The sequence below is a fragment of the Dermacentor albipictus genome, chromosome 5 (assembly GCF_038994185.2).
Source record: "Dermacentor albipictus isolate Rhodes 1998 colony chromosome 5, USDA_Dalb.pri_finalv2, whole genome shotgun sequence".
Taxonomy (NCBI): domain Eukaryota; kingdom Metazoa; phylum Arthropoda; class Arachnida; order Ixodida; family Ixodidae; genus Dermacentor; species Dermacentor albipictus.
In genome coordinates, this window is record NC_091825.1 from 103,696,721 (window position 1) to 103,724,057 (window position 27,337).

The window sequence follows — 27,337 nt, forward strand, 5'->3', positions numbered from 1 at the left end:
AGCAAAAAATTTATGCTTAGACACAAGTGCACACAGGGATGTGTATGCACATCAGGTCACTATAAAACATGACGGGTGTCCAAGAGCACATAAAAAATGCAAGGCAGTTCAGTACACACTGCTAAAATATTTCTTCACTAAACTGCTTCCTTTATCATATGTCCAGTGCGTCTGATGATGCAGAAAAGCTGGCACAGCATTTCACAAGGCAAACATTGCACTGTGAACATAAACAATGGAGCCCCAATTATACTACTTTCTTGAGGCTGCGTGAGAATGTTGTATAATCCGGGCAGCACAGTATATTCCGACCAACAAAAATTTTATCTATAATGCACAGCTTCGCGCTACAGAGTTGCAAAGAGCTTCAATTTAAACTACAGGCTAATACTCTGCAGGGCATGGAAACCAAAATCGCCAAAACATTAATTGCGAAATGAATACTGCATTGCAGCTAGGTGCCAATCACGCTTTCTTTACTGGAGGGATGTAGCGTACCTAGCTGTACTGTGATTCACACTCCCGAGCATGCCAAAATCCATTTACCCAGTTTAAAAAAATCAGTTTCTTATAGGCTTTCTTTCAGCCACGCAGCAAGATCTTTCTTTCGAGCCCAGTGATGTTTGCAAGGTCGTCACCTATGGTGCCGCCTGCACAGATGAATCTCTGAATGCTGTTATTGCTAGTTAGCACATCTGTGATCATAGGCACAGGCATGGCAGCATCTGTGGTGTCATTCTTTTCCAAGGTGGCAGTGTACGCTGCCAGCGTGAGGCCATGCCTCTTCATCCCGTCTCATACGACGGCCTGCATGAAACCAGGAACCCAGACGGTCGCGCGAGAAGCCTTGTGGTCTCTCGTGTAGACAGAAAGCTCTGAACTGCACGAGCGAATACGCTCATAAGATTCGCACATGTTTTCAAGCTTACCATACATGCTGGGGCGATATTCTCAGAACCACTTTCAAAGACAGTTTCCCTGTCACGAGGTCAGCACTGGATGCATGAACGTAAATACAGCTAACAGTGCACTTTGCAGTGTGCGAAAATAGCCAGCTTGATGCAGTGCCAGAAATGATGCCGGCCATAAACGCAGGTGTGTCTGGTGCAGAGTTACGCGAAAGAAAAATTATCTCCAAAAGAAAACGTGAAGGAGCGTGAGCGGGCACTCAACACAAAAAAATGCAGAGAGAAAGTGCAATGAGATGGCAACAAAGGAATGAAGGTGGGCAGCGGGTGAGTGGCACAAACAGCGGGAAGGGAAACGAACAATGAGAAGGCAGCGAACATGACGGAAGGAAGAAAGAGGCTAGCAGAAAGCAGTATCAGCTTACTGCGTGTGAAGGGGTGCTCCCCACCTACTGACGACAAGGACAGTGCCACAAAAGGGCTACTGGCGCATGTGGCACTCCTCAGGTTAGGTTCGCAGTTCTGTGCCAGTTGTATGAGACGGGACGTGCGTAATCTCACTTCTTATAATTTAGATTTTTAATGCATAGTCTCTATGGGGAGCTCTCCAGGACTGCACTAATACGTCGTGAAACCCGTAACGTCGCAAAATCAGGGGCACGTAATCAGGGTTCCACGGTATCTGTGCCAGAAGGCTTGCAAAGTAAAGTTTTGCAAGTTACAGACTTCTAAACAGGGGCCCTGTTTTCACAAATGTGTAAAATACGGTCTGCTGTTAAAGGAGACACAGACTTAGTATTCTGCCATTGATGTCATCTACATATGGCAAAAAGGCCTGCTAATACAGCGGAGTGAATCGGTACAAAAATTGCATTGTTATAACCGATTATTGTTATGACCAGTTTGTATGGCAGAACAAGCCAGAAAAAAGACCACAACACGAAGTATTTATGTACTGTATGACAATATAGCATGCTATGATAATCACTTTGTTGTACTAGTGCAAATCCAGTTAGCTAATTTTGTCTGCCTGGCACTAAGACAACTTGCATCTTTTGCAGTACATCTAGGTTTTTTACACAGTTCAGCAAGGGGTCTATTGCAAAAAAACAGTCTTGAAGGCACTAAGTCATGCAAGGAACCTCTTGGGACGGCCAACTTACACTGGCTGCGAATGGCTGTCACTGTCACTTTTATTGACTTGCTCCCTTTCACCTGGGCAACGAGTGCTTCGCCAGTCAAATATTCATAATTCTCATCTGTGCCATCTGAGCACCGAACATCCTCTAGCGCAAATTTTTTCTGTAAATACTGGCTTCTGCTATCTCCGACTCTGGGAGCGGTTGCTCTAGGAGCTGGGTGGTTGCAGGCTACTGATGCTGCTAAAGCCTGTTTTGTACGGTGGCTTGGCACCAGGCAGTCTGACATTATCTAGGTTGGTAGGCGCAGTCCACTCAGCTGCTCCTTCCGGCGAGTAGGGTAGGACCACACTCATAGAGCTGACATCTTCTCACGGCTGCCTGTCTTGTGCCCGTTTTGGAAGTTGTTTATGGACGCTGGTTGTTGTCAGGCTTTTCAGAGCTGCCTGTTGCACGAGGAGGGGCACAGCCTGGTGGACCATAGCACTAAGGTGTCGCACTCTGCTTCCCTCATTCTATTTAGCCTCGCATAAACTGAAATTACCTGTTCGACTGAAAAAAAGTGAGCTTTGTTCCCGTGAACTTAGAATTTTAGTAGCTGTCAGACATTTTGCTAGCCGACTTTAAACATTGTACCACGTGGGCGATGTGCACGCACAATTGCTCTTCCTTGCACTACACTTCAGTGTTTGTCGAGTGTGCTGAATATGCTGGGATGCAAGGGAGGAAACGTTTCGTGTGGCCTTCGGACCATGCGTATGTGCCTGGCCAGCAGTTGAGCGAAGCCATCTGAGCAGAGAAGGTGGGAAGGGCTGTAAGGAGACCTCCTTCGCTTCACTTCTGTTTGGAACAACTGATCGAGCCTTCAGGGGTTAAAAGCCATGTTGCACGTACACGGCACGGTGCCATCACAAGAAATTCATAATCCTCCATTTTTTTTCTCTCTTCTAGGTGGCTCATACTTTACAAATTGTCAAAACTATTAACTCAATGTGGAATCATTGTAGTAAACATTTTAACATGTAGTACATTATGAAGATGACTGTAACATGTTTTTTTTTCATTATTATATATTGTTTGAAGTGGTCTTGTTATAAGTGGACGCCACTTTATTTTTATGTGTAGATGTATGTCTGATGGATCATATCAGTCACTTTCCAATGTAAACAAATGTTTCAATTGTATGGGCTTTATTCACTGGTTAGATGTCCCCTGCGACAATGTCCCACCCTGTAAACCTATGCGGCAGTATAGTCAGCTTACAAGAACGACACGCATTAAAAAGTCGGAGGCTTTCCACTCCTGGCATTGCCCTCTCCTGCCCAGCTACTTAGTCATACATGTCACGCACAGAGCTAAGAAAGATGTTGCTCTAAGACTCTAGAACAATGAGTGCTGCAGCATGCAATGAATGATCCCCTCTAGGGCTGCTTACTGTTAGACTGTAACACCCGGGGTGGCGATAGGATAGGTCTACTCAGAGGCACTGGGTGAGGCACAGCCTGGCCCGGGTTTAGCCTATGGTAGAAGTGCTCGTCAGTGGCCCCCAACGGCACTTCCCCACGTGCATACAGGTCGACTTCACTCAGCAGGCAGTGGCACTCTACGTTCAACGTCCGGTTCCTCCTCCGCAGGGTCCGGAGTCCCTCCATCTAAAACGGTAGAGCAGAACACTGTCTCTTTATTTTCTTACAGGCTCACATGCAGCCCTTAATATCAAGCACTTGCAACGATAGAATAGTCTTATGAATCTTTGGTAAAGGTCTTGGTGCAGGCGAAAAGCTAATTTGCAGTAGCAACAAGCACGTTTGTCACAGTGTCCAATGTACATCAACCATATTTTTCCATGTATAATCCGGACTCCCAATTACAACACCCTCCTCAAAGAGAAAGCGAGAGAAAACAAGAAAAAAATAAGACAGAAAAAAAGAGCATACTGTGCAAGTCAGTGCATACAATGCTCGCATCATTTAAAAGCAGTTATCATTTGTGGATGCACGACTCGCCAATATCGTATCTTTGTCCAGAGGCAACGTTCCCCAACTCTTTGGCGATGCTGATTATCCTCAGCATCCGCTATGCTGTACAGACAGAACTGCTGTTAAGGGCACCTCATTGTGACCATAGTTCATTCGCAGAGGCCGTGCACACTACTGTATTTATTCGCGTAATTAATGCAATTTTTTCCCCGTTAAAATGTGCAAATTTGGGAGGTGCATTCATTATGCGGGGTAAAACTACGCAAAAAATTTTTTTTCCTTGGCCACCTCTAAAAAAATCAGTTTCACCCAAAATTCAAACCATCCATTGCAATAGCAAATGTGTAGACAGCTACACGAAGTAAGGATAGTATTTTTATCAGTCGTATAAACGTGCAAACATTCGCTTTAACACAAATTGAGCCGAGATTGAGCCGCGATTGTGGCTTCCCTCGCACGCTTTCACTCAATCCTACACCATGTGGCGTGCAGTGACGACGACTACGGCAAAAAAGCGCATGGAGCACCAATATAATTGCTATCACAATAAAAGTAGGAGACACGATAAGATTCAGCGCCCGACAGGCGTCAGACACAATCGCACCCGCCCGACGCCATATCACACGCTGAATTGTACAGTGTGTCTCCTACTTCACAGCAGCAAGTACAAGGTGCGATTATTAGGCGAGAAAAAGAAAAACGTACTTCTTAGTTGGAAAAGTGGGGGCTGCTTTCTTTATGCGAGTGAATACCATATTCGCAAACACAGTCAAAATGCAAAATTGCGACTCAGAAATAGGAAAATGAGTAACCATGAAAAAGGGGAGAAAGGTGCTTGAACATAAAGGGTAGGGAACAGGGCGGCGTTCCTTAGGAGATAATGAAACTGGATGTGGTACTTAGCTTTGATGCTTGACTTAATGGCAGCACACACCACACTGCCATGAAGCTGCACCTCAAGGCAAAATTTGCACATAGCCCACACCTTGTCCTTACTTTTACTTACGGCATAAAGCCACTTCTACCATTTCTACTTGGAACAAGTGTTCTGCATTTGGTGTGCTTCGGGCGAACAAAGAAAAAAAAAAACCTGAGGACAGCTAAGCACTTCTTGCGAGTTGTGAATGCGAAAGTGTTAATGTGATAATGCCCAAATGAATGCGGCTGAGTCTTCTTTCGTGTTATGAATTCCACACGGGCAAGCAAGTGCGTTGATATGCTTTGTGCTTTTTGATTTGGCTTTAACGAGGCACAGTTAGAAGCACGTGAGAGCTTGCGCGGACCAGGAATGTGCTGATACCACAAGCTTCCGAGAATGATAATAATAATAATAATATTTGGGGTTTTACGTGCCAAAACCACTTTATGTTTATGAGGCACGCCGTAGTGGAGGACTCCGGAAATTTTGACCACCTGGGGTTCTTTAACGTGCACCTAAATCTAAGCACACGGGTGTTTTCGCATTTCGCCCCCATCGAAATGCGGCCGCCATGGCCGGGATTCGATCCCGCGACCTCGTGCTCAGCAGCCCAACACCATAGCCACTGAACAACCACGGCGGGTTTCCGAGAATGAGAGTGATGTAACGTCGTGGCAACGCCCTCTCCCCTTACCAACACCTGGCGTGCTAGTGTTCATTTCACCCGCTCTGCTGCGTCGAGGCCCGTTTGTGAAGTGGTGATGCACCCAATGGGAATTTACACTGCTACAGATGCCTGATGCTGGCTTTTTTACTCAATGAGCCACTTTATGCTCTCGCATCAAAAGCGTGATAGTGAATCTAGGGCATATCAAGTAAACCACACCCTAGGACATCCCTAAGTTACAGTGGGGATGTCCAAACAAACTATGTAGGGGTATGCGTATACAGTCAACCCACTTATAACGATATCGGTCTTAACAATATACCAGTTATAACAATGAGAAGCTGCTGCCCCATCAACTTTTGTATGTTTTCCATGGTGAGATAACCCACTTTCTACATTGCCCTGTTGCCGCATTGCTGGTTATAATGAAGTCTGGCTGCTGGGTGTCCGTGCTGAAAGGTAGTGAATTGCAAAATTCTTGGAGAGAGAGAGAGAGAGAGAGAGATTCAAGTCGCTGAATGATGGCCCGCTGCCCCAACAGCCGCCGCACGCTCATTTTCCAGCCTTCTCCGAGCGCCTCTCTCCCACTGCCCTTCCCCCCCTCTACACAGGATTGGACTGCACCCATAGCTCTAAGATGCGCCACCCTTTGAAACACGAATGGACCGTGCCAACTGCACTGCTCCCAAATTGCTTGCTGGCTCCTCATTCTGCGCAGTTCTGCAAACAGCTTCATTGCTTGCGTTCTGTCTCTGTTGGTTGCGTCAAAATCGTTCCTGGCCACAAGATTTCTCAGCCTTGTTTGACTCGCTGACAAAATGGAAGGTGGCTGATCTGCCTGCTTATCATTGGCAATACACAATGCTGCCGGTGAAAAGAAAGCACACCGCTATAGATATGGAAACTAAGTGCTTCTAACCAATAAGGTGATCGTCGTGAATGAGCTTGCATCGGATAGCGAAGGCAATCATGGCAGCGATGACGAGGTAGGCCAGGCTGCCTCAACGTTGTCCTCACGGGAGGCCCGGCGGATGATTCAATCCCTCCGGTGCTTCGTTTTCATGAGTAACCTTCCGCTGCACTATGTGGAGCACCTGGATGCCTTAGAGAAGGATGTTCGAAAGCTTCGCGTAAAGCATGCAAGGCTGACGGACATAGGGTTTTCTTGTGCAAGCCAGTGAGAAGCAAGTGGCAAGATGCTTGGGGTGATCTTGCCTTAGCATTTCTTCTGGATTTCTCAAGCTGACAAGCTGTCGTGGCAACCTTCTAGCATTGTTTAAGGGGGATGAGGCACTCGAAAAATCGCGAAAAAGTCGATTTTTGAAAAACAATATTTTTGGGTTGTATGTTTTATAAACTACCTGTTCTGCAATTATCAGCACCTAATTCAACCGCAACTACAAAAGTAAAAAAAAAAAACCTATACTTTTGAGGCTACCGCGGCCCACAAAACACGCGCAAATGCCGAAATGAAGTCAAACTTCGCGCGCGCGCCATTCCCGGCCCATGCGGCCTGCCCGCGCCATTGGTGTCATTTTGACCGTGAATTCTTTGTCTCTGTTTTGCCGCCTTGCAACATGGCATCGTCGGCGTGGTTGAGGCGCTAATGGCGTTTTCCTGCGATGCGATGCGGAGCGCTGATTGGCCGGAGCAGTGTGTTCGAATCCCGCAGGCTAAAGCGCGCCTGCCATTGGCTGCTGTGCGGGCGGCGGCGGCGGCGGCAGCTGCTCCCTTCGATGCCGTGCCCGCCGCGCTTGCGTCGTTGTTGCCCCTTGCTCCGTTCGTCTCAATAGACGCCTGCTTGGGAGCTGCTCATCGACTTGCGCTATCTTTTAGATTATTTTCTCAGCTTTCTTTTTTCGCTGGTTCTTTGCTGCACGCGATGCCGGCAACGAAGCCCAAGACAGTGCAGATGTTCAGTGTGCGGAAGCGCAATGAGCACAATGGAGCAACGGACCCCTTTTGGCGCAGCTGCTGCATCATTGCACTTGGTGGCCATCACTCCATTACCAGCCACAGAGTAGTTAAGAGGGAGCCAGTGAATAAAAAAAGTGTGTTCCAAACGAAGGGCGACAGAGGCATCTTCAAATCAAATCATAGGTTTTAACATCCCAAACAACCCACAGCTAAGAGGCACGTTACAGTGGGAGGTTCCAGATTTATTTTGACCTGTGATTCTTTATAATATGTGCACCTAAATGTAAGTACATATCGCATCTTACTCTCACTGGAATGCCACCATTGCAGTCAGGAGTTGGACCCACAATGTAGTGTTCAACCGCAAAACGCCATAGCCACTAAACCACTATGTAACATTTATGTGACGAAAATGCACAATGAAGCCAGGGAAAGTGTAGGTGAAATTGCTGCAATTATTTCAAATGTAGATATTATAGGAAAAAGGAAAATGAAATAGAACAAAAACGTCAAGAAGACAACTTGCCACAGCTGGGAGCTAAACCCACATCGTTCGTGCATTATGTGCGCGCTGCTTTTTCCATTTTCTTGGGTACTTGTGTAGTATGTGTACAAGGCTAGCCCTGGAAGTGTTAGCCGGTGCCACTCATAGCCATGTAGTAGGTGTGGAACACATCAGCTGTCATCTCAATTAACCACAACAGTTAAGTTCCCTAATGCTTTCTCCGGCTTCACTGTCTGCTTTCTTGATATGATTTCAAATAAATAATAAAGAAATAACAAAAAATCAAGTACTCTGATCTCCTCGTTCTTCTTGCTCACTTAAAATTGGACACACTGACCAGATTGAAGAGCAGCGATATCTGAATAGAAAGCTGCAGGCAAGCACTACACAAAAGTAAACAGAGGTAGCGACGCATAGCCAACCTGTGATGGAGTGACATCAAGCAAATGCTTGCTCATCAGTCTGGTCTCTTTGGATTCCACCTCTGCTCGAAGCTGCTGAAGGAGCTGCACCTGCTGGGCATATGTTCGCTGCAGCAGCTCAAACCTTTGGTGCTGGTGGGTGAGGAGAGCTGCATCACAATGAAAGGATATGAAAGTTCACAACACCATACCTGTTATTTATTTTTTGTAAAACTTAATGCAACATTCGTGTGAGTTGGCATGTGCTCCAAGCATACCAAGACAAGCGATTTACGAGAAGAATCTGCGGAAATAAGTGGCACAATTTTGGAAGCAATGAATGAGATATCAGCAGCCACGCCCACTGAGAAATTATACAATCCATGGCTTAATAAAGGGGAAATGAGACATCCACCCAGACATAGCTAATTGCTACAATGGAAATCCAGACACGGGTTCGAACCCCGAGTCGAGTCCGAAGACTCAGACCCCGAGTTTGAGTCCCCAGACCAGAGGAACTTTTCAACTGCGAGGCTTTTCTTTCGAGGAACCTGTATGGGTTTCCTTTGTAGCAATTAGCTACGTCTGGGTGGATGTCTCATTTCCTCTTTATTAATTACTTCTCTCCACCATGCAGGTTTCCGCAGAACTATCAAGTCAAACTCTTGCCTTTGCTTCGAGTTGTTGATAAATTTGACTTCGCCCTGCCATCTGCCTGCCACCTGGTTCGCTCAGATGGTAAAGCGGTGGCTCCAGAAAGGCTGTGGTCCCGGGTTCAGGTCCCGGACCAGGGTGAATTTTTCTTCAACTGCGAGGCTTTTCTTTCAAGGAACCCATATGGGTTTCTTTTGTAGGGATGAGCTACGTCTAGGTGGATGTCTCATTTCAACTTTATTGTTTACTTCTCTCCACCTTGCGGGTTTCCGCAGAACTATTACGTCAAGTTCCATGGCTTCTACAAACATTTCTTTTTTAAGTTGTGTCAAGCTGTACATCAGCCAACCAAGTATGTGTATAAACAATTGCTTGCGACAGCATGCCTTGTAAATTGAGAGCGGGACTGGCTTACACCTCCCACATCATTGCAAAGCTTGCACAGGTATATTACAGAAAAACAGGGATACCATGACACGAGAACTGCCAGAGGTGTTTCATAACAGGAAATTTGGTGACAGGTACGTCCGTGTTTCTGAGTTTGCAGTCAATGCAAATGAGTAATTTTCTCAGAAGTAGGACGAGTTTCATTTTCTCAGCGCTTTTCACGATAGCGTTGCCCGCAGCGAGATGATGCTAACATGAAATGCAACGGCAGCGAGGAACGAATGCACTTTGTCTGCCTTTCACATCAGCGTGTCTCCGAAACTCAACATTATTTATTTATTTTTATTTATTTATTTATTTATTTTACCCTCAGGGCCGAAGCATTACAGAGGGGAGTGGGTAGAGAATAAAGACAGTGCATAGTAACATAATAACAAAATAATAATGAACATAATAAACATATCACAAAGCATGCTAAGGTATGGTAAATCATAATTATACAATGTTAGCTAAGGCATGTTTAAATCGGGTATTATCATTAATGGAAACAATGTCGGAAGAAAGGTGATTCCAGTCTTGTGAAGTTCGAGGTAAAAAAGAGTAAAGAAAGGTTTTAGTATGACATGGCTCGATACCAACCTTAAAGCGATGGTCAACACGGTTAGATATTTAATGTGGCTGAAGAATGAATTCGTCACGGAGGGTAGGGTGATAGTAAAGCCGATGGAAAAAGTTCAAGCGAAAATATTTTCGGCCGGATGCTAGGGATGGAAGAGATATATCAGATTTCATAGAAGTTATACTAGCAGTGCGGTTATAACAGTTATACTAGCAGTGCGGTTATATGCAACATTCAGCACTAAACGTGCACGATGCCACACTATGTCAACTTGCCCAGTCTTTGCGAATATTGTATATTGCTTTTAAAACAGGGTGCAGCCTCCGTATCTCGAAAGCGACCTGCAATGTGGACAAAGTGCTCAGCCGCACGGGTGCCACATTATGAAAGCGATCTGTGATGTGGACAAAGTGTGCCCAGTGCCGGTAGCTTCGTATGTGCTGTGCTTTCGACATTTAGTTCGCGCTCAAGCGAACAGCATAAAATTCAATTTGCTCGCTGCCGCTGCAGCGCTTATCTTGCTTAATTTGCTATCGCAATCGATGCTTCGCCTTTCGGGCGAAACTGCGACGTTATTGTGTTTCTTATCTTGGATGTTTGTCACTCACTCTTTGCAATAAAGTTGTTAGACATCACAACGTAATTTTGGAAGTGAGGCATTTCGGATATTATGGGCTTCGGATAAAAGGGCCATTTTTTGTCGGATTATCAGGGTCGGTTGTAACGAGAGTTGCCTGTATCGAATGTGGCGGTGAAACAGAGTTCAATGTACATGCAGTAGGTTTCTATACTCCTGCATGAGATTTTCAAGGGGTTGTTACATCTGTTCAATACAGACAATAAATCAATATTTCAGTGTTTGATACAACTGGGATTGACTGTATTTTTGTACTAAGTGCTCATGAAGTGACTGGAAGTGTTTTCCAACAGATGTGAAGAAGCTATAGGGTTAATGAGCACCACAGTGGTTTATTCAAAAACATTTCTAGGCAATGAACAGCAGCAACTAGCTCAAGCCAAGACTGCATGTGATTGACTTCACTTTGCCACTCATTGGACTAACTAGAAGCACCGCGACATTTGGAGTTCACTAAAATGTAACGACATTCCTCCTCTCCTTATCCGAGCTCCTTCGCTGCACTCCCTTCCCTTACCAGTTGCACTCTTAGTTTGCTCTATCATAACCTGGCAATTGTGCTTTGCACCACTGTGATCGCTGCCATACCAGGATTCGCAATCACAGCGATTGCCACAATCACGGGGCTGTGCAATGTGATCAGCAGCAACTGTCATGGAGCCATCATGAGTAAAAACAAAACAAAAAGCAAGAAAACAAAAGGTGCAGCTGACAGCACACGCTTGTTTCTACGAAAACGGTGCCAGCACAACCGCATGACACTGCTCCACCAACAGGGAGGTGTGGATAAGCGGACCACCTTGCCTGCCCTCACTCGCCAGCTTGGGCAGCAAGAGGAAAGAATGTCGCTACCTTTATTTTTATTCAGGGGGCCTAATTGGGTGCAGCTATTAGCGCCCATAGGCAGAAAGAATACGAAAGCTACTGTTATGAGACAGCCGACACCAACTACACAAAGCCTGATCTTATGCCAGCGATCTTTTGCCAACACATGCCAGAGCCAAAGCTGTTTTGGCGTAGCATGGCATAATTTCACACATATTCTTGATTTTGACGCAATTTGGTGATGTAGTTCGCGCGGCTATCCCAATGGCGCCATTGGTGAAGGATCACCACCCCTGTTTATTAAAACGTGCTACTGTCACAATGCAACACAGAATTTTAAGGAAGTCCTAGAAAATTTTAGTAGTACATATTGCCATACCTTAGGCATATGTAGCTGTGTCTGACATGGTCGTATAGGCTAGAAGCACGAACCACATGTTCCAATTCAACTTCCAACGCACAATTCTGGTGATAAATGTCATTATCAAATACCAACTAGACGAAGAAGGCCTAAAGGAAGCTTTACTAAGAGCAACAGCCTTAAGACTCATTTACACCGGTGACTGACAGTGGTCGTGCGACCACGTTGGCAGCAAATGGTCGCAAATGAGCGCTGTTCGAGAAAAGCGACTATTTTGGGCCAATCGCTCACTGCTCAATTTTTTCAGTCGCGTGACTATGGTTGCAAAACTGCTAAAATAATCAGCGATGTGACGAAAGTTATGTGTTTTCATCCAGTGTCCTACTGCGTTGCGACAAATGCAAAGTCTATGCCACCATGGCTGACTGCAGGCGTGTAATTGGCGTTTCACTTTGTGATGCTGGGGCGCAGCAGTTACAGCAACATGTCGAATGTATGCAGTAGCATTCACAAGAAGCTAAACAGCAGCAAAATAATGCGCGAAAATGATGCAACGATTCCCACACAACGTGAACTAGAAATTACAACTTACTCTCGATAATACTCCTCGTCATGCGCACTGAGTTCGGCCAGGAGGTGGCTTGCATGGCCGGCCGTTTATTACGAACAGAGGTATGGCCACACCCACTAACATTGCTTTTTCTTCAGCACCTTCCGCGCTGCCACAGCTGATACGACGGCAGAGCACATCAGCAGTCATGACATCTTCATCTTCACTCATATCAATATCCATGGCTGTTGCCGGAACGTGAAACCACCGAAGTATGCGTGAACTGTGTAGGTCATTTGAGTTCTTGCAGAGAATGATAATCTCTGGGATTGCGACTTGCAGGTCGTGCTCAGCCGAGCTTCTCGGTGTGAGCTTCGGTCACCTACAGTTGCTTTTTGGTCACCAGTCGCAAATGGTCACGCAACCTCAAGTCGCTGGTGTGATTAAGCCTTTAAGGCCCCAGAAATGCTTTGATGGTCTCCAACCATTCACATTTCCAGGAAATCTTCAGTGAGGACTATAGTGCAGTCCACTTATAACGATATCAAGAACGAAAAATGCCATCATTGTCGCTATATCTGGACTGCCGTAAAAGAAAGAAAGAAAGCTGCCGAACATACCTTTGCAGCTCCGAAACCAAATTTGCCACTTACGATAAAAAATTGACGTTGTAGAATTTAGGCTGTGAAAAATCAAACGTTTATTTATACCTCTAAACAGTGTGTGAAGCATTAGGCGCACTGAAATAGTCAGAAATGTGTACTTGCTTTCACCGAAGTTTCAGGTTCACAACCACTGGTTGTGAACCTGAACACTGGTTGTGCAAACACTGGTGGCTATAATTTAGCAAGCATGAAATCAATGAGCGACTCTAACGACGACAGTGCACTATGCGTGAACATTGGGGTCAGTGTCAAAGACAGGCCACTGTCAATCTCATCGTCACTGCCACTGCCATCGTCGCCTCTGTCACACAATGCAGCTGTCTGTCGCAACAACGATTTCCATGTCAGAGATTCCTCGCAGAATGAGGCAGCGCTATCTGCACTCAGAAACTCCTCTATCGAAGCACCACCCATTTTATCGCCAGTGGTGACATGCTCCCAGAGTTCAGTAATGACAGCGGCTGTTAACGCGTTGGTTTCACACATGGGAGGTTTCAACCTGGCGCACAAAGCTAGCCTTTTCCATTGATCAGCATGGCCACTGGTTCTAGCCTTCATGATCGTGGCGCTCGCAGTTTTCAGAATCATCAATATCGTTGACTGAGCGAGCTCGTACTTTGAGTCTTGCAAAATTTGCAAGTCTCAAGCTACACAGATTTGTGCTTTGTTGGTGTACCTATCGCTGGTTCCGTGGCACATTTTCACGTTCGCTAAGGAAGAGAGGGACATTGTAGAAAGAAAGCGCAGGTGCGGTTTGCTTCTCGCTTTTTTTTTCTTTTTCGTCTTCTTCTTTTATTTTCTACTCAGGACTCTTGTGGCACATTGCGCCAACTTGCGGTGCTCTCCATGACTTTTGCAATAGGCGCACTGGTGGGACGCACTGCGTGGTAATGGTGGCAGATACGAACTCGCGTAGGCAAGCTTTTTGCCCCGTCTCGGGTTAAAGAGAACTCAGCAATGCAAATTTCACGATTATTCTGCATGGAAAATGCCGCCCAAAAGGCAGAATTTAGATCTTTATATCTGATGTGGTGAATGACATACAGTTATATGCCTTTTTTATCTCATAGCCCCGATGCATAAGTTTATACTCTGAAGTCGTCTATCATTATAGCCGATATATCATCACACGTGGTATCCTTATAAGCGGACTGTACCATACTCATATGTTGAACCTTTCAGTGGTCTCACCTTGGATCATGTCATCAAGGACAGGTGGAGAGTGGTGAAGACGAGTCATGGGGGATTCCATGGCACCTGTGTGTGGCCAGCCAGGTCCATACAGGGAAGTTGCAGGCATGCTTGTGGAAAGCTCCAGTCCGAACATAAATTGAGAGAAGATAATGGAAAAAAAAAAAAAGGTGTAACTTCTGCTTTACAGCAAAAGGGCAAGAATATAAATAGAGTAAATATTAACGCAACAGAGACCTTGAATGCGTCATACACTGTGCTTTTTTTCTAACTGCACCAAATTTAAAAAAATTGCCTGTGGCAGATAGCACAATGCTAACGATCCATCTAAATTACTCAATGAGGTTGCCATTACCTCTACAAGGAATGAAACTGCTTAATAGAGTAATTAACACAATTATACTAATTAACATTTTAAGTTATAACCTGACGGCACATATTTCAATCTATGAATGGCAGCCAGTGAGTATGCAAGGCATATAGACTTGGAACGAATTCTCGGGACTATGCTAGCTTCACGACAATTTTCAAAGTGTCTGATGAAATGCATTAGCATTCCAGCTACTTTTGTGCATCAATGCATAAAACAGCGCTTTCTTAAAGAAGTAAATGAAAAATAGCGCATTTTTCACTGCAAGCTCGACGGCGCACATTTCGAAACCAGTGCCATCCCCAGAATTTGATATAAGTTGATAAGCGTTGCATAATCACTAGCTACATTTTGTACATTATGTGCTGTAAAATAAATAATTAGAAAATTAATTGGTGTAAATATGTTCATTATTCAATTAAGCATTCAGATTTTTTGAAATTTTATGACTGCCTTCTGTAGTAATTTACATTAAGGTTTACAACTGTGCTATCTGCCACAGGCATTTTTAAAAAATTTGGTGCAGCTGAAAAAAAAAATGCACCCTGAATATCAAAATATTCCAATTGTATATTCTCAGGCTGCCTGTACTGAATGCCCATCATTCTGTCTGTCTACACATGACAATAAATCGCGTTGAGAGCCACACAATCCTCAAAAATATCTGGATGGCCTCTATAAACTGCTTTGCCCTGTCCTTTGCTAGCTACAGGGCCACTCCAAGTCACCTCTCTTAACTTTACTGCTCATAATGCTAAGGATGCCTGCACTATGTACTAGCATGGCTGGCAATTCTGCCACTTTTTCCTCAGTTTGTTATGCTATGAAAAGCCGCTAAATATGTTTAACAGCAGCTATGATACGCAAAATAGAGGCGATGGACCCCACCTGATCAGCATGTAAAAAAATTTATTTGGGTGTTTTAGGTACCAAAACCACAATCTGATTACCAGGCATGTTGTAGTGGGGGACTCTGGGTTAATTCTGATCACTTGGGGTTCTTTAACATGCACCTAAATCTAAGTACAGGTGTGTTTTTACATTTCACCTACACTGAAATGCAGCTGCTGCAACCGAGATTAGACCCGCGACCTCAAGCTCAGCAATGCAACATTATAGGTACTAAGCTAATGCAGCGGGTAGCACGTAGTAAATCACGAGGACATACCTGGGGCCTGTAGTCGGTGTGTACCGAAGGCTGGTCTGGTCGAGTAGTTGGAAAGTAGGGTGGTGGTTGGTGGGTTGCCTGAGGCGAACGGTGATGCTGTGGCCTGGATGGCGAGTGCGGTGTGGTCGGCGTGACGGGTGTCACAGGTGTCAACATGCCAGGGTACGGTGGTGGCAGGTCTTGGTCCACTGGGAAGGGAGGCTCGAGGGGCTCGAACAGCCGGGAGGTTGGCAGGCGAGCTCCCTCCCGATTTATCGAGACCTCTTCCGGGTCAAACTGGCTGTAAAGCTGGTCCTGGCTGGCTCGTGTAAGGTGCTCTATACACTCTGCTCTGTTGCGGGGATACTGAAAGCCACATCAGACCAGCATACAAATAAACAAAATCAACTCTTTGCCTATTCTATCCCCCTCAGACCCAGTGTCCACCTCTACGGACAACGGCTTTCAACCTTTCCAAAATTAAAATTAAATTCCAAAATTAAATTAAATATGATATGATAAGTTAAATTGTGCTGATGTAACATAAGCCTAGACACAGATGAAAGTACATGCAAAGCTTGTAATCAATTTTTATGCCACCGGTTCTCCTAAAGACCAGTACTTTATGTGGGATGCAGGGTTTGTACAGAACACCTAACCCAAAATTCAAGGTCAATTCAAGGATTAAATGTAAACGTTCGGTAGATATGTGCCTGGTTGGGGACAATGAAAACACAAATAAGCACTGCTATGGCTCACCATCTCATCCCTGAAGAAGGAGCCGGTTGGGCTCCGAAACATCGGGTTTTAAAAATAAATTTTGGTTTGGAGTTTTTCCTTCTCTTTAATTCAAGGATTTCAAGAATTCCAAAGGCCGAAATTCAAGGATGGAGGAAAAAACCTTATTTATACACATACACTGAAAAACACAGAAATCTCTTTAGCTGCAATTTCTTAGCAGCTAAGCAGCCTACTGAGTTGGACACACGCTTCAAACTCTTAAGTTGCTTAAGTCGCTTTTTTAAAGTTCACTTTCCCATTACAATGATGTCATTCGCCTTCTGGCATAATGGTTAATGGTGTCCGACTTCAACCAGACACTTGTGTTAAGGGCAAATGGCTGAAACTTACTTTCCCCCAGGCACTTATAGAGCATGAGGCATGAAAATGGAGCCATGTCGGCTGTGATGTGAACCAACTAGCAAAAATGCAAAGTAGTACTTGATCTCGCTTTGTCTAGCTCTACGATGGCAATGGTGATTTAAACAACTCTGTCATTGATGGCTGTGGACATGCCACATTGAAATCATTTAGCCCCTCTCAAAAGAAAATAATCTGAGATCATTTCTCAATAGAGAGCGTACATAGTATAGCCCCCATGCGGAGTTTGTTACTTTGAATGTTCAAAAGTTTCCCCCAACCACAATTTTCAAGGAATTCAAGGATCGCATTATTTTCCAGGAGTGCCAAAGGCCCTTTAATGTTTTTTTTTTTTAACTAAAGGGTTTTCAAGAATTTCAAGGTGTACGAACCCTGGAAATGTGTTACTGTGTCATCATCGAAGACAAAAAAAGAGTGCGCAGTACATTTCAAATGCCACCAGATGAATCGGCAATCCAGAATGAAAGTAAACACGAGCAACTGCCATGTGATGTTACACCAGTGTCTGCGTGTTTAGGAAATCAAAAGGCACTTTTACGTGAACAAAGTGGAGAAATGGACTTTCTGTCCACATACATGGCAGTACTGATGTGGGGATGCACATGTGCCATCTGAACAAGTAGTTTTTCAGGTTCGTAACAGGCCAGTTTACAATAAGGACTGACTTTAAAAGGTATTTCGTCACTATTGGTCGATGTTGTTGGGTTTGAGGAAGCTATATTTCTGTTTTATACTTGGCAGGCATTGGTGCTGAAGCTACTCAAGTACAGAACTGCTCTAGAAGGCTATATAACTGCATTACTCTGCCCATTGGGTACCAGGTAAAGGTACCCAGGGGTTTACCTTTACTAGTACAAATGTGAATAATGCCCACCATTCGCCATAGAGATGCCTAAACCCACACAAGAGAGACGAAATAGGCTGTATTTCAGAGGCATGCCTGTGAGATACACGTCTCCTTTACTTGGCAAACAAGGCACCACATCAAATCGACTCGCACAGGAAGAACACTGCCAAGAACAAGTAAGCAAGTAAAAGCGTAAAATAATTATTTCTAGCAGCGTTTTTTGAATTGGCTCTGGAAGAATTATAGAGAAATATACATCTGCGGAACAATCACCGTTCTTTTGGATCCCTCGTTTATTGCTCTACCAAGTTAAGTGCCAAAAGCGGCTTGCATCGTTTTTTGGAAAGTTGTGCAACGATGTGTGGCCGCCAGTCTAGTACAACTGCGTAGAGCGCAGGACGCTGCGGTTCTAGACGCACCGTGCCCACCGTCGAAGGTTAGAAAAACACCCGTATAAGCACAGCAGAGAAGTGGCTATGTCAAGTGGCTCGACTGATAACTGTGGAAGCGTCATTCAACATAAACGGAATTCTTCTCTGCTTCCAGCACCATTTTCTATACTTCTTTGTTAAATACAAAGATGTTGATCTATAAATATTTTCACAAACCGGTTAAATTCGTTAATTTTCGCCTTTCGTTCCTGTTTGGCTGTTGCCTCTGCTCTCTCCCTTAGTAGATCACTTAATTTCTCAACTCCTTGCGACTCTTGTTTCCGGCTGCCAATTTTGCACAAAAAGTGCTGTACAATCAGGGGAAAACCAGACAAGGTAACGGACGACATTCATGTTGCTTATGGGTTTAACGGTTGCTCATCCAATGCTCATCTCACGATGAGCATTAGAGCAATGTCATCTGGAGACGAGTTCTGCCGCAATTATTTTCCTCATGGTAGGATTGAGGCAATATTTTGGGAGATTTAAGATTGTGTCCCAACAATTTGGAGGAGTGGCCAAAATTTGGGAGTCTTCCAGACAAATCGGGAGAGTTGGCAGGTATGCTGTAGAGCTTCCCGCTTTACTGCATGTTCATTTTGCTATTCTACTTCCTTTTGCAATGAGTGACCAAGAAAGTGTTGCTGATAAACACATAACTTCTTTCTTTCACATATGCTTTTGTTGTGAGAGCTATTATTTACAAGAAACAACTGACAATAATACAAAGACTCAGAGGAAAGGCTACTTACAAGCTGTACATAAGACTGAATCACAGCATCTGGTAGTTCAGGAAACTGAGCTCTCATGTCATTGTAGAGGCCCTGGTGCACTGGTGGCACTGAACACATCGCCATACCCGTAGTGTGGATCTAGCACAGTGTCTGCATGGCATAAGATGGAAAAAAAATTAATAAATTATGGGGTTTTACGTGCCAAACCCACTTTCTGATTATGAAGCACGCCGTAGCGGAGGACTCTGGAAATTTCGACCACCTGGGGTTCTTTAACTGCACCTAAATCTAAGTACACGGGTGTTTTTGCATTTCGCCCCCATCGAAATGCAGCCGCCGTGGCCAGGATTCGATCCCGCGACCTCGTGGTCAGCAGCCCAACACCATAGCCACTGAGCAACCACGGCGGGTTAAGATGCACACACAGCCATCAGGCAGCACAGCACCCGTTTCCACACTACAATAGAAATTTAGCAAGCTTGCTGCATATTTGTGCAGAATCGGTCAGCACAACAGCACAGTCTCATATAAAAATGACATGTATCTCAAAACAAATTATTGCAAACTGTTTTCATTAGATATTGATACAATTCCATCCCGTCATTCCTTTATTTATTGTGTGAAGTGACCGTTATTGAAACTGGTAACAAGACAGTCATAGTTTTTACATTTATAGCACTGGTTTGAAGACAGACAGGGCCAGCACTCCTAGGTGAACAAGCATTGCTGCAGACACCTACATCATGTTTGCAGTTCCACTGCCGGTGTAGGTGAGCCATATAGTGAGGCACTTTTCAAAGGTTAGGTGCTACATTTTGTGTGCAAAAGCCACACTAGAAAAAACCCTGACAACGAAAATGATGCAGAGGTCAGCTTCTCAATTCTAAAGGGTTACGAACCAAACCGAAATAGAACAATGAATAGCCCGCCACATGAAGGAAAGCAGAATGGTTTTGGAAAATCTGACAACTCTGAAGCACTGTTCAGAACTTTACTGAGACCGTCCCCCTTGTGGCTGTACGGTTACATTCGGTGCCATTTTCTTTTGCTCACAGAAATGACACTGATGACCCTTGTTATGCCAATCAAAGCATGACTGTTCAAATTAAATCGTGCCTCGCCTAACGAGATCTTTTCATATCTGCTGTTCACTAGCTATAACCTTCACTGTCAAGCCGCGTGCACTGAAGTTCTCTGACACCGTCAACCTAAACATACCGGCGTCACGAGCACCTCTACAGGGTGATGTTGAGTGTAACCCTCCTGTACAATTGGCACAGGCGGAAAAGTATGCGCGCACCTCGTTCAAGGCGCGGAAAGCAAATTAGGCGCGAATGACAAGCCAGAAAAAACACATGAACTAAATGAAGGAGCAAATCAAACGAAAGGTGCAAGTGCGATTTCGGCGCCACTGAGCATGTCAACATGTACCATTAGCTAAGAGACTATACTTCCCTCCCGGCTTTATTGTTTCGTCGTGAACGAACTTCTGTTGTACTCTGGATTCCAGGAACAAAAACAACGACTTCATTAATGGGCGGCTTTATCAGCAAGATCGTCATTGTTAGAACACAATCAACTACATCAAACGCAGGCGTCGGATTGCACAGCATCCGGCAACAATAGGAAAAAGCTGCAAATATTTGAAAACGAATTTCAAATTCTAACTATACACGAAATCAATATAACTTAGGCCAAAGATATGGTTCACGGCATGTTAGGACGTTAAACAGGCTCCCGTATTTGTTGGTGACTTGTAACGAATGATAGGTGACTGCAATGATCTGCGGAAACACGGAACACGGAGCATGAAAACATTCAGTGCGGCAGGAGCGTGCTCATGCGACGACATTCAAAGCAGTTTCCGTCACAACGTCTCATCAAAGTTGCCTGTCACAATTCCAACAACCGAAATCACTAGCTTCCTTTCGGACCTAAAGAACACTTCGTATGTATATAAGAGTAATAATAGTTTTGGTCCTGACAGCTATAAGCCTAAATGATATCGGCACAACACAAACCCAAGCAATGTAAGAAATGACAGGTGTATATAAACTACCCGCAACATGACGGCGATGAACAGTGTTAACTTCGTCAGTTATGAGATTGCGTATAGAGTTAAAAACCGCAAATGGGCGCTCACCATCTCGGCATCTTGCAGCAGAAAATTGCGTCACATCAGCGCGGACTGACATCGGCAATCACCTGTTTACAGTACCTTGTTGCCAACACTCCTGGTTTCCTCCGGTGGTTTTCGCCGTTGTGGCAAATAATAGAAAACAAACGTTTAAGAATGATTGAATTCTTTGATATAATTCTGACCACTTGATTAGCGTGCACCTAAATCTGTGCTATTTCACCCAATCATCGTTGCCATAGAGTTTCGTGCTACTGTGACTACTGGGTTAGGGCTCATTCACACCGGCGACTTGAGGCGGCCGCGCGACCATTTGATTAAAAAAAAAAAAAAAAATCATCTAGGAATTTCACTTACTGGGACGCCCTAGTAGGATTTGCCGAATTCGCGATAAGGACTAAATTGCAGCCGCCGCGACTAGGGTCGAACCGGCGACCTCGAACTCAGCAGCGCAACGTTATATTGCCACTAAGCCACCGCGGTGGTAAAGTGGCAAACGTGAAATGCGAATGAAATAAGCGTGATCGCCAATAAATGAAACTGCAAACTAGAAATTCACATACACTATTTTGGGGGCCTGGCAACGCTCTTTAAAAATCATGCAATGTTTAGCGTCATTGTGCCTCCACACCGTCATGTTCGCTTCCACATCTGCTTGATAAGGCACCTTTCCATTCAACAGCAGTGTTGCCATATAAGCTGCATGCCATCATGCGATGGGGCAAGAAGGCCTGGCATCATCAATTACTTAAATGTAACATGTAAGAGAGAAAAAAATCAAGGATTGCTGAATTTTGCACCCCATTCATGCAGGTATAGAATACCTGGCTGATAAAACTCTTCAGAACAACTTCAGATATTTTGAGAAGGTACAATGAATGGTATGATAGAGGTGACATCAGTTCTGTCATAAATATTTGAGAGACCGGCACTGAGCTATGAAATGTCGAGCACTGCATGAAGTGTGAGGTGAAAGGGAAGAAAACCAAGTGACAAATGGTTAAGGTCCATTTGCTCATACACGTGTGATCACACACAGACAAGTCGCCAACATAGACACCCACTGCAATCATCTTTGGCACAATATACAATGCAATGGCCACCTTAAATTCTGCTAGTAATGCTCGACAGCAATTCACCTGAGGCCTAGAAATAATTTGATACTATGTTAGAAGTATAAATCGGCAAAATGAGTGGATATTCGCTCACCAATACTTTACTAGGCTTTTTCTTTCACTAATTCACACTCGCATATACTCACACTCGACAGTACTCCATAAGTACATGTTGCTGGGCTAGTCAGTTTGTATTGCTGAGTAGACCATAAAAATGATCGCTGGGCGCAAACAAGGAAGGACGGAAGGGAACAAGTGGAGCGCCATACTCAACAGTACTCACTCACGCTCCTACTCATGGTCATTCATACTCGGCAACACTCACTCATGCTGACAATTTCCCCCAGTGCTTGGCCCCCCTCATACTCATACTTGTGTGCTCTCACTAACTGGCACTCATTAACAAACATACTCGCATCTACTCACACTTGCCAGCAGTAACTTTAGTTCGTATACTTATGTTGACTTAAAATCACTGTCTCTCATTTGTACTAACATTAAATGGCACCCACTCCTGCGCACACTCAATCTCATTTATACTCACCTCCACTCCCACCTTTCTTCACTCGCTGGCGCTTTATCTCACCCCTGTGTAATGAGTGTGCAGCGAGCATGTCATGGGAGGAAGGGGCGAAGGGTAACTTATGAGTATGGTGACATACAGTTTGAAGGCATGAATGGCCAAGTACAGAATATACAGAAAAAGCCAACTTCTTTATTCAACAGGATCAAATGGAAGGCCTCCCATAGTATGTGTAGAGGCTGGGAAGCCACCAGTAGGCACCAACATGGAAGTGGCTCCTTTGCCTGCAGACAGAGAGAGCTCGGTGATAGTGGGGCCATTGTTCAATATAACTCCTGCATTTTGCTGGCTTGAATTATTTGCCTGGGTGCAGCTTGCTATGTGCTTTGGCCAGTGAGCTTGCTGGCAGGGGTAGTCGCAGTAGCAGGTGTTCCAACAACAGTACAACGCTGCTTCTTTCCAGCAGTTGGCACACTGGGGAAAAAAAAAAAATAGCAACCAGGACTAGTGAACAATGTATTAAGCAAGGTAAGTTTCCTTCCCAGTCGTCGCACCCACTGTCTACGTTTGCTATAGATACAAGCAAGGCAGTCCTGACGCCTGATCCCTAATGCCCCTTTCCTAGCACATGCTAGACCATAGGCCACATTTTGCAATGAATCCTGTTTTTTGCTCAGCCTTTCTTCCCTCCATCATGACAGCTGCCAACATGGCAAATGATGCCCTGTGCACATCAATAACAGCGATGCCAATAGCCAATGCTCATCTAAATGCCATATCATGTTCTGCCCAAGCTAGCAGCAAGAGTGAAGAAAATGGATCAGAAAAGGAATTGTAATAAAATCTGGACCCACGTCACTGAATCACACTACTAAGTTAGTTAGCCATTCAAAATAGATTCACAGAACCTGGTAAGGACAAATACAAAATGGTACATAAACACAGACATGCTAAAAAAATATAGGCTTTTTACAACCAGCGGTTTGTGCAGCTAAAACCAGATGGTTCTACGAGCCCCTTTCATGCCTTTGTTCCCGTCACCTTGCGTGAAGTTGAAATGAATGACTAGCAGCACTGCAATGACTGTTAACACACTCATCAGCTCATCGTGGTATAAACTTGCATAGCCTGCTAATGATATAATAACCAAGAGCATTAGAAATCTGCCTTCAAAGTCCTGATGTGGCAAAGGCCTGTAGGCTAAGTCTACAGGCCTTTGCTGCATCAGGACTAACCATGAATGAGGTCAGATTTTTAATGCTCTGGATTGCATGAATGCAATGAATGACCACATCTGCCATGTCCCAAATGGGAACTTCATCGATGGAAAAATAGAAATCGATAGACTTCTGCATCTCCTTGGTGCTAACTCATTTACTGTGACAGCGGCAGATTCTCAAAGGGAACACTGCCATCCGCCCAAAAACAATTTCTTTCTTTGCAATGTGCATAACAATACGTCTGTCTGCTATGGTGTTGTCCTGCTGTGGCCTACAAAATACATGCACGGATGCCATCACTCCCCTGAGTCGTCCCGGCACACAAAACCATGCACAAATTACAATGAGTGAATTTGCACAGTAGTAGCTTAGTAGTTACCATGCCTGGCTCCCAACTTTACCGGCCTGCAGGAACAAGAGTTCGATAGCAATGGCAATGATGGTGGTGGGAAAATTATTTTTTTTCTTCGTTACTGTATATGTTCTTCCATACTATAAGCTAAGAGTGAAGCTGGGCATTTGTGGGGGCCTGGCAACAGTGACTGCTGCATGAGGATGACAGCCCAATAGAAAGAATAGATGAATAAATTAGACGGTCACTACGAACTCAGCTTTAAACTTTCAAGTACTGTCACAGTAAAAGTGTGCAGTGCTACAAAAGGTAGAGCAAGCCAAGCAAGAAAAAAAGAAGGGGATTTGTAAAAGGTATAACACACATCAGCAATGTAAAAATCGAGTTTTGCTTACCCACTGTTTTCGTTTCGTTTCCGATATAGCAGCAGCCATGTCTACCGCATGCTTCTCAATAATAGACGCTCTTGTTTTCTTATGTTCGAGATCTATGCATATTCTCATTTCCTTTAGGGTCAGAGCTGAAAAATGAAAGTAAAGATGTGAAGGTCCTCACAGGAAGCAACCAGAAGTGAAATAAAAGAACTGCCAAAACTCGCGACAGCTGCAAATCTCAGATTATTTAACCTGTAAGACGGAACAAGCACACACAACTCTAGCTTTGGACAACGCACTGTTTCTCAGTTCAATGTCCACCTATACATTCCAACAACAAACCACACGAAAGCCAAAGCCACATTCCATTATCATATATAGTAGAAACTCAGTAATTAAATGGATTGCCACTTAAATGGAACAATAGCTATATGGTTGGTCAGTTTTGCAATAAAGGGGCCCTGAACCACTTTTTATAGAAGTGGAGAAAGGCATTTGAAGTGAAAATAGGCTATTTCAGAAATACATAGCCGCAAAAAGTACTTCAATGCATTCAGCAGAAGCAGAGTTTTTGCCAATCAAACACGGCCTCCAATGTGCTCCAGTTCCTTCTTCAAGGCATTGCACTGCAGAGGCTATGGCGAGTGGGGCATGCCCACAATGCTCCGCCTTCTAAATGTCACCATGGCGTGCAGTTCAAATATCATTTTGGATGTTAACATAGATGCCACGACTTCTGCCTTTGGTGCCTACGACACGCTAAACATAAGCCAAATGTGGTTGTCCTCAGTGAACTGCAATGCGCTTAGCCAGTGGACTCGTGGTGGCACCCCGCGGCGGCCACGGAATCTACGCCATGTAGCTGACTGCAGCTTGATGTCAGCTATAGGTCCATAGCAGCCGTCTATGGAAATGATAAAGTAAAGCGTCCGATGACAAAATAAAGTGTCCAGAAGAGAGTGAGGACAGGGCCTTATGTTGAAAAGAGAGCATTTGAGAGAAAGATGACTTTGTGATCCATTTGCAAGCTCCACACGCTGCCTGCAACAGCAAAACTTGGCCGAGACGTTCACAACAGCATATGCTACCCGCTGACTATGTTATTTCACCAAGCATGAGGGGCGGTTCAGGCCCCCTTAAGGGGTAGGGGAAGGGAAAAAAAAGGGGGGGGGGGGCTTGTTAGACAGAAGCACATTTTTTCCTACTCTGGGTAATCAGAACTTAAAAAAAAAGGAAAACCCTGCTGAAAACAAAACTGAGCAGCCAATGCTAGCGGCATCACAATACACACCACCGTTCGTGCCTTTCCTTTTGGAGTTTTGTCGCTAGTTCTCTATATCTCTTTTGCTGACTTTTGTTAGTGCCATGGTTAGTACACCTCTACCGTGGTGATGGCTCACTGTGGCATATTTGTGCTGACAATGTCGGTGAGCCATAGGTTTGCTGATGATGCCACAGAAATGCCTGCACAATGACCTCATGCTGCAGACGAAGACCAAAGTTATCAATGACTTCAAAAGAGGTTGCTTCACTAAAATGGCTATTTTATTACTAAAGCACTTTTTTAATTTATGTTTTTGTGGTGCTGGCTCTAGTGAGCTGCTGAATGCAAGTAGAGAGTTTGCAAGATACCCTTCCCTATATGCACTGCCGCAACACTGGAATAAAGAATTAACTTCATCTCTCAACAGAATGCAGTTCATACAAACGTGCAATATGCTGAAATGAAACTGGACTTGCCAGCTACGACCTCCAAAATGGGGTGCCAGGCGCAGTGAGATTTCGTAGGCCATGACCGGCTGAATTCGCCACTACCGGCAAAGATGCTACTCTGCTTTGGCAGCCACTCCTGCCGTGTGACGCATGATTTGGGAAGCGTGTTTGTATATAGCTGCAATATCATTCAATGATTTGACCATCTGTGCATGCAGCAGTTTCCATTTATTGCCCCTGTATTCCTTCGTGAAGGGAGTGAAATTTCATTATACTGAAATTGGCTATAAACACTTTTTGTTACATTGATCTTCAAGATACATGGTGTTCTATGGATAAAAATTTATAAAAAGTTAGACATTTCATTAAAATGAGGTTTAACTACTTGCAACCATAGGGTAGCATCTCAGTGATAGTGCTACTGCTGTAGCTCCTACAATGTTGCACCTGAGATATAAAACGGAGTATTAATTGTGCCCGCTTTTGATGCTGCACACTGCCAAAGACAGCAAAAAGAAAACTGCTGCTCTTACACAACTGCGTGATAACTCCTGGGTGCTTGCTTCAATTTCAATCCAGATATGGTGATAACTGGTTATAAAGGTACAATTTCCTGGTTTTTGTAAAGATCACTGTAATTGGATTGCACTGCACAGGCGAGTAGGTCCCACGCCTGCATATTTTACTTCCAAAAACCATCAAAGAGTAGATAAGCAACTGCATGACTGGGACATGGTCATTAGTAGCCATACCACAGATTCATGGACAAATTAAAACAAGCATGTGCATTGTTGCTTTTAATCTTATCTATTCGTGGACATAAATCAAATTACTGCTCAGTGTATCATTTGTCTTCTCATTATCATAACATCTGATGCAATTATCTTCT

General features: G+C 44.4%; 2 protein-coding genes across 8 annotated transcripts in view; both read right to left on the reverse strand.

Annotated features, from left to right (window-relative positions):
* Tab2 (TAK1-associated binding protein 2) overlaps positions 1 to 21,378 on the reverse strand; it is a 32,263-nt gene extending 10,885 nt beyond the window's left edge. The window contains exons 1-6 of one of the 2 annotated variants that reach the window (XM_065437056.2): positions 21,158 to 21,378; positions 19,033 to 19,164; positions 15,863 to 16,207; positions 14,325 to 14,445; positions 8,457 to 8,605; positions 3,483 to 3,699 (exon numbers count right to left, since the gene is read on the reverse strand). In XM_065437056.2, coding sequence (XP_065293128.1) covers positions 3,483 to 3,699; positions 8,457 to 8,605; positions 14,325 to 14,445; positions 15,863 to 16,207; positions 19,033 to 19,137 — 937 coding nt within the window. In that variant the 5' untranslated portion in view covers positions 19,138 to 19,164; positions 21,158 to 21,378. Of the gene's footprint in view, positions 1 to 3,482; positions 3,700 to 8,456; positions 8,606 to 14,324; positions 14,446 to 15,862; positions 16,208 to 19,032; positions 19,165 to 21,073 lie in introns of both variants that reach the window. The other variant, XM_065437057.2, reaches the window with a different exon arrangement.
* A 1,583-nt stretch (positions 21,379 to 22,961) lies between these two features.
* LOC135905928 (MYND-type zinc finger-containing chromatin reader ZMYND8-like) overlaps positions 22,962 to 27,337 on the reverse strand; it is a 51,773-nt gene continuing 47,397 nt past the window's right edge. For all 6 annotated transcript variants that reach the window (XM_065437054.2, XM_065437049.1, XM_065437047.1 and 3 more), the window contains 2 exons: positions 24,757 to 24,881; positions 22,962 to 23,263 (listed from right to left, as the gene is read on the reverse strand). In XM_065437054.2, coding sequence (XP_065293126.1) covers positions 22,982 to 23,263; positions 24,757 to 24,881 — 407 coding nt within the window. In that variant the 3' untranslated portion in view covers positions 22,962 to 22,981. The remainder of the gene's footprint in view (positions 23,264 to 24,756; positions 24,882 to 27,337) is intronic.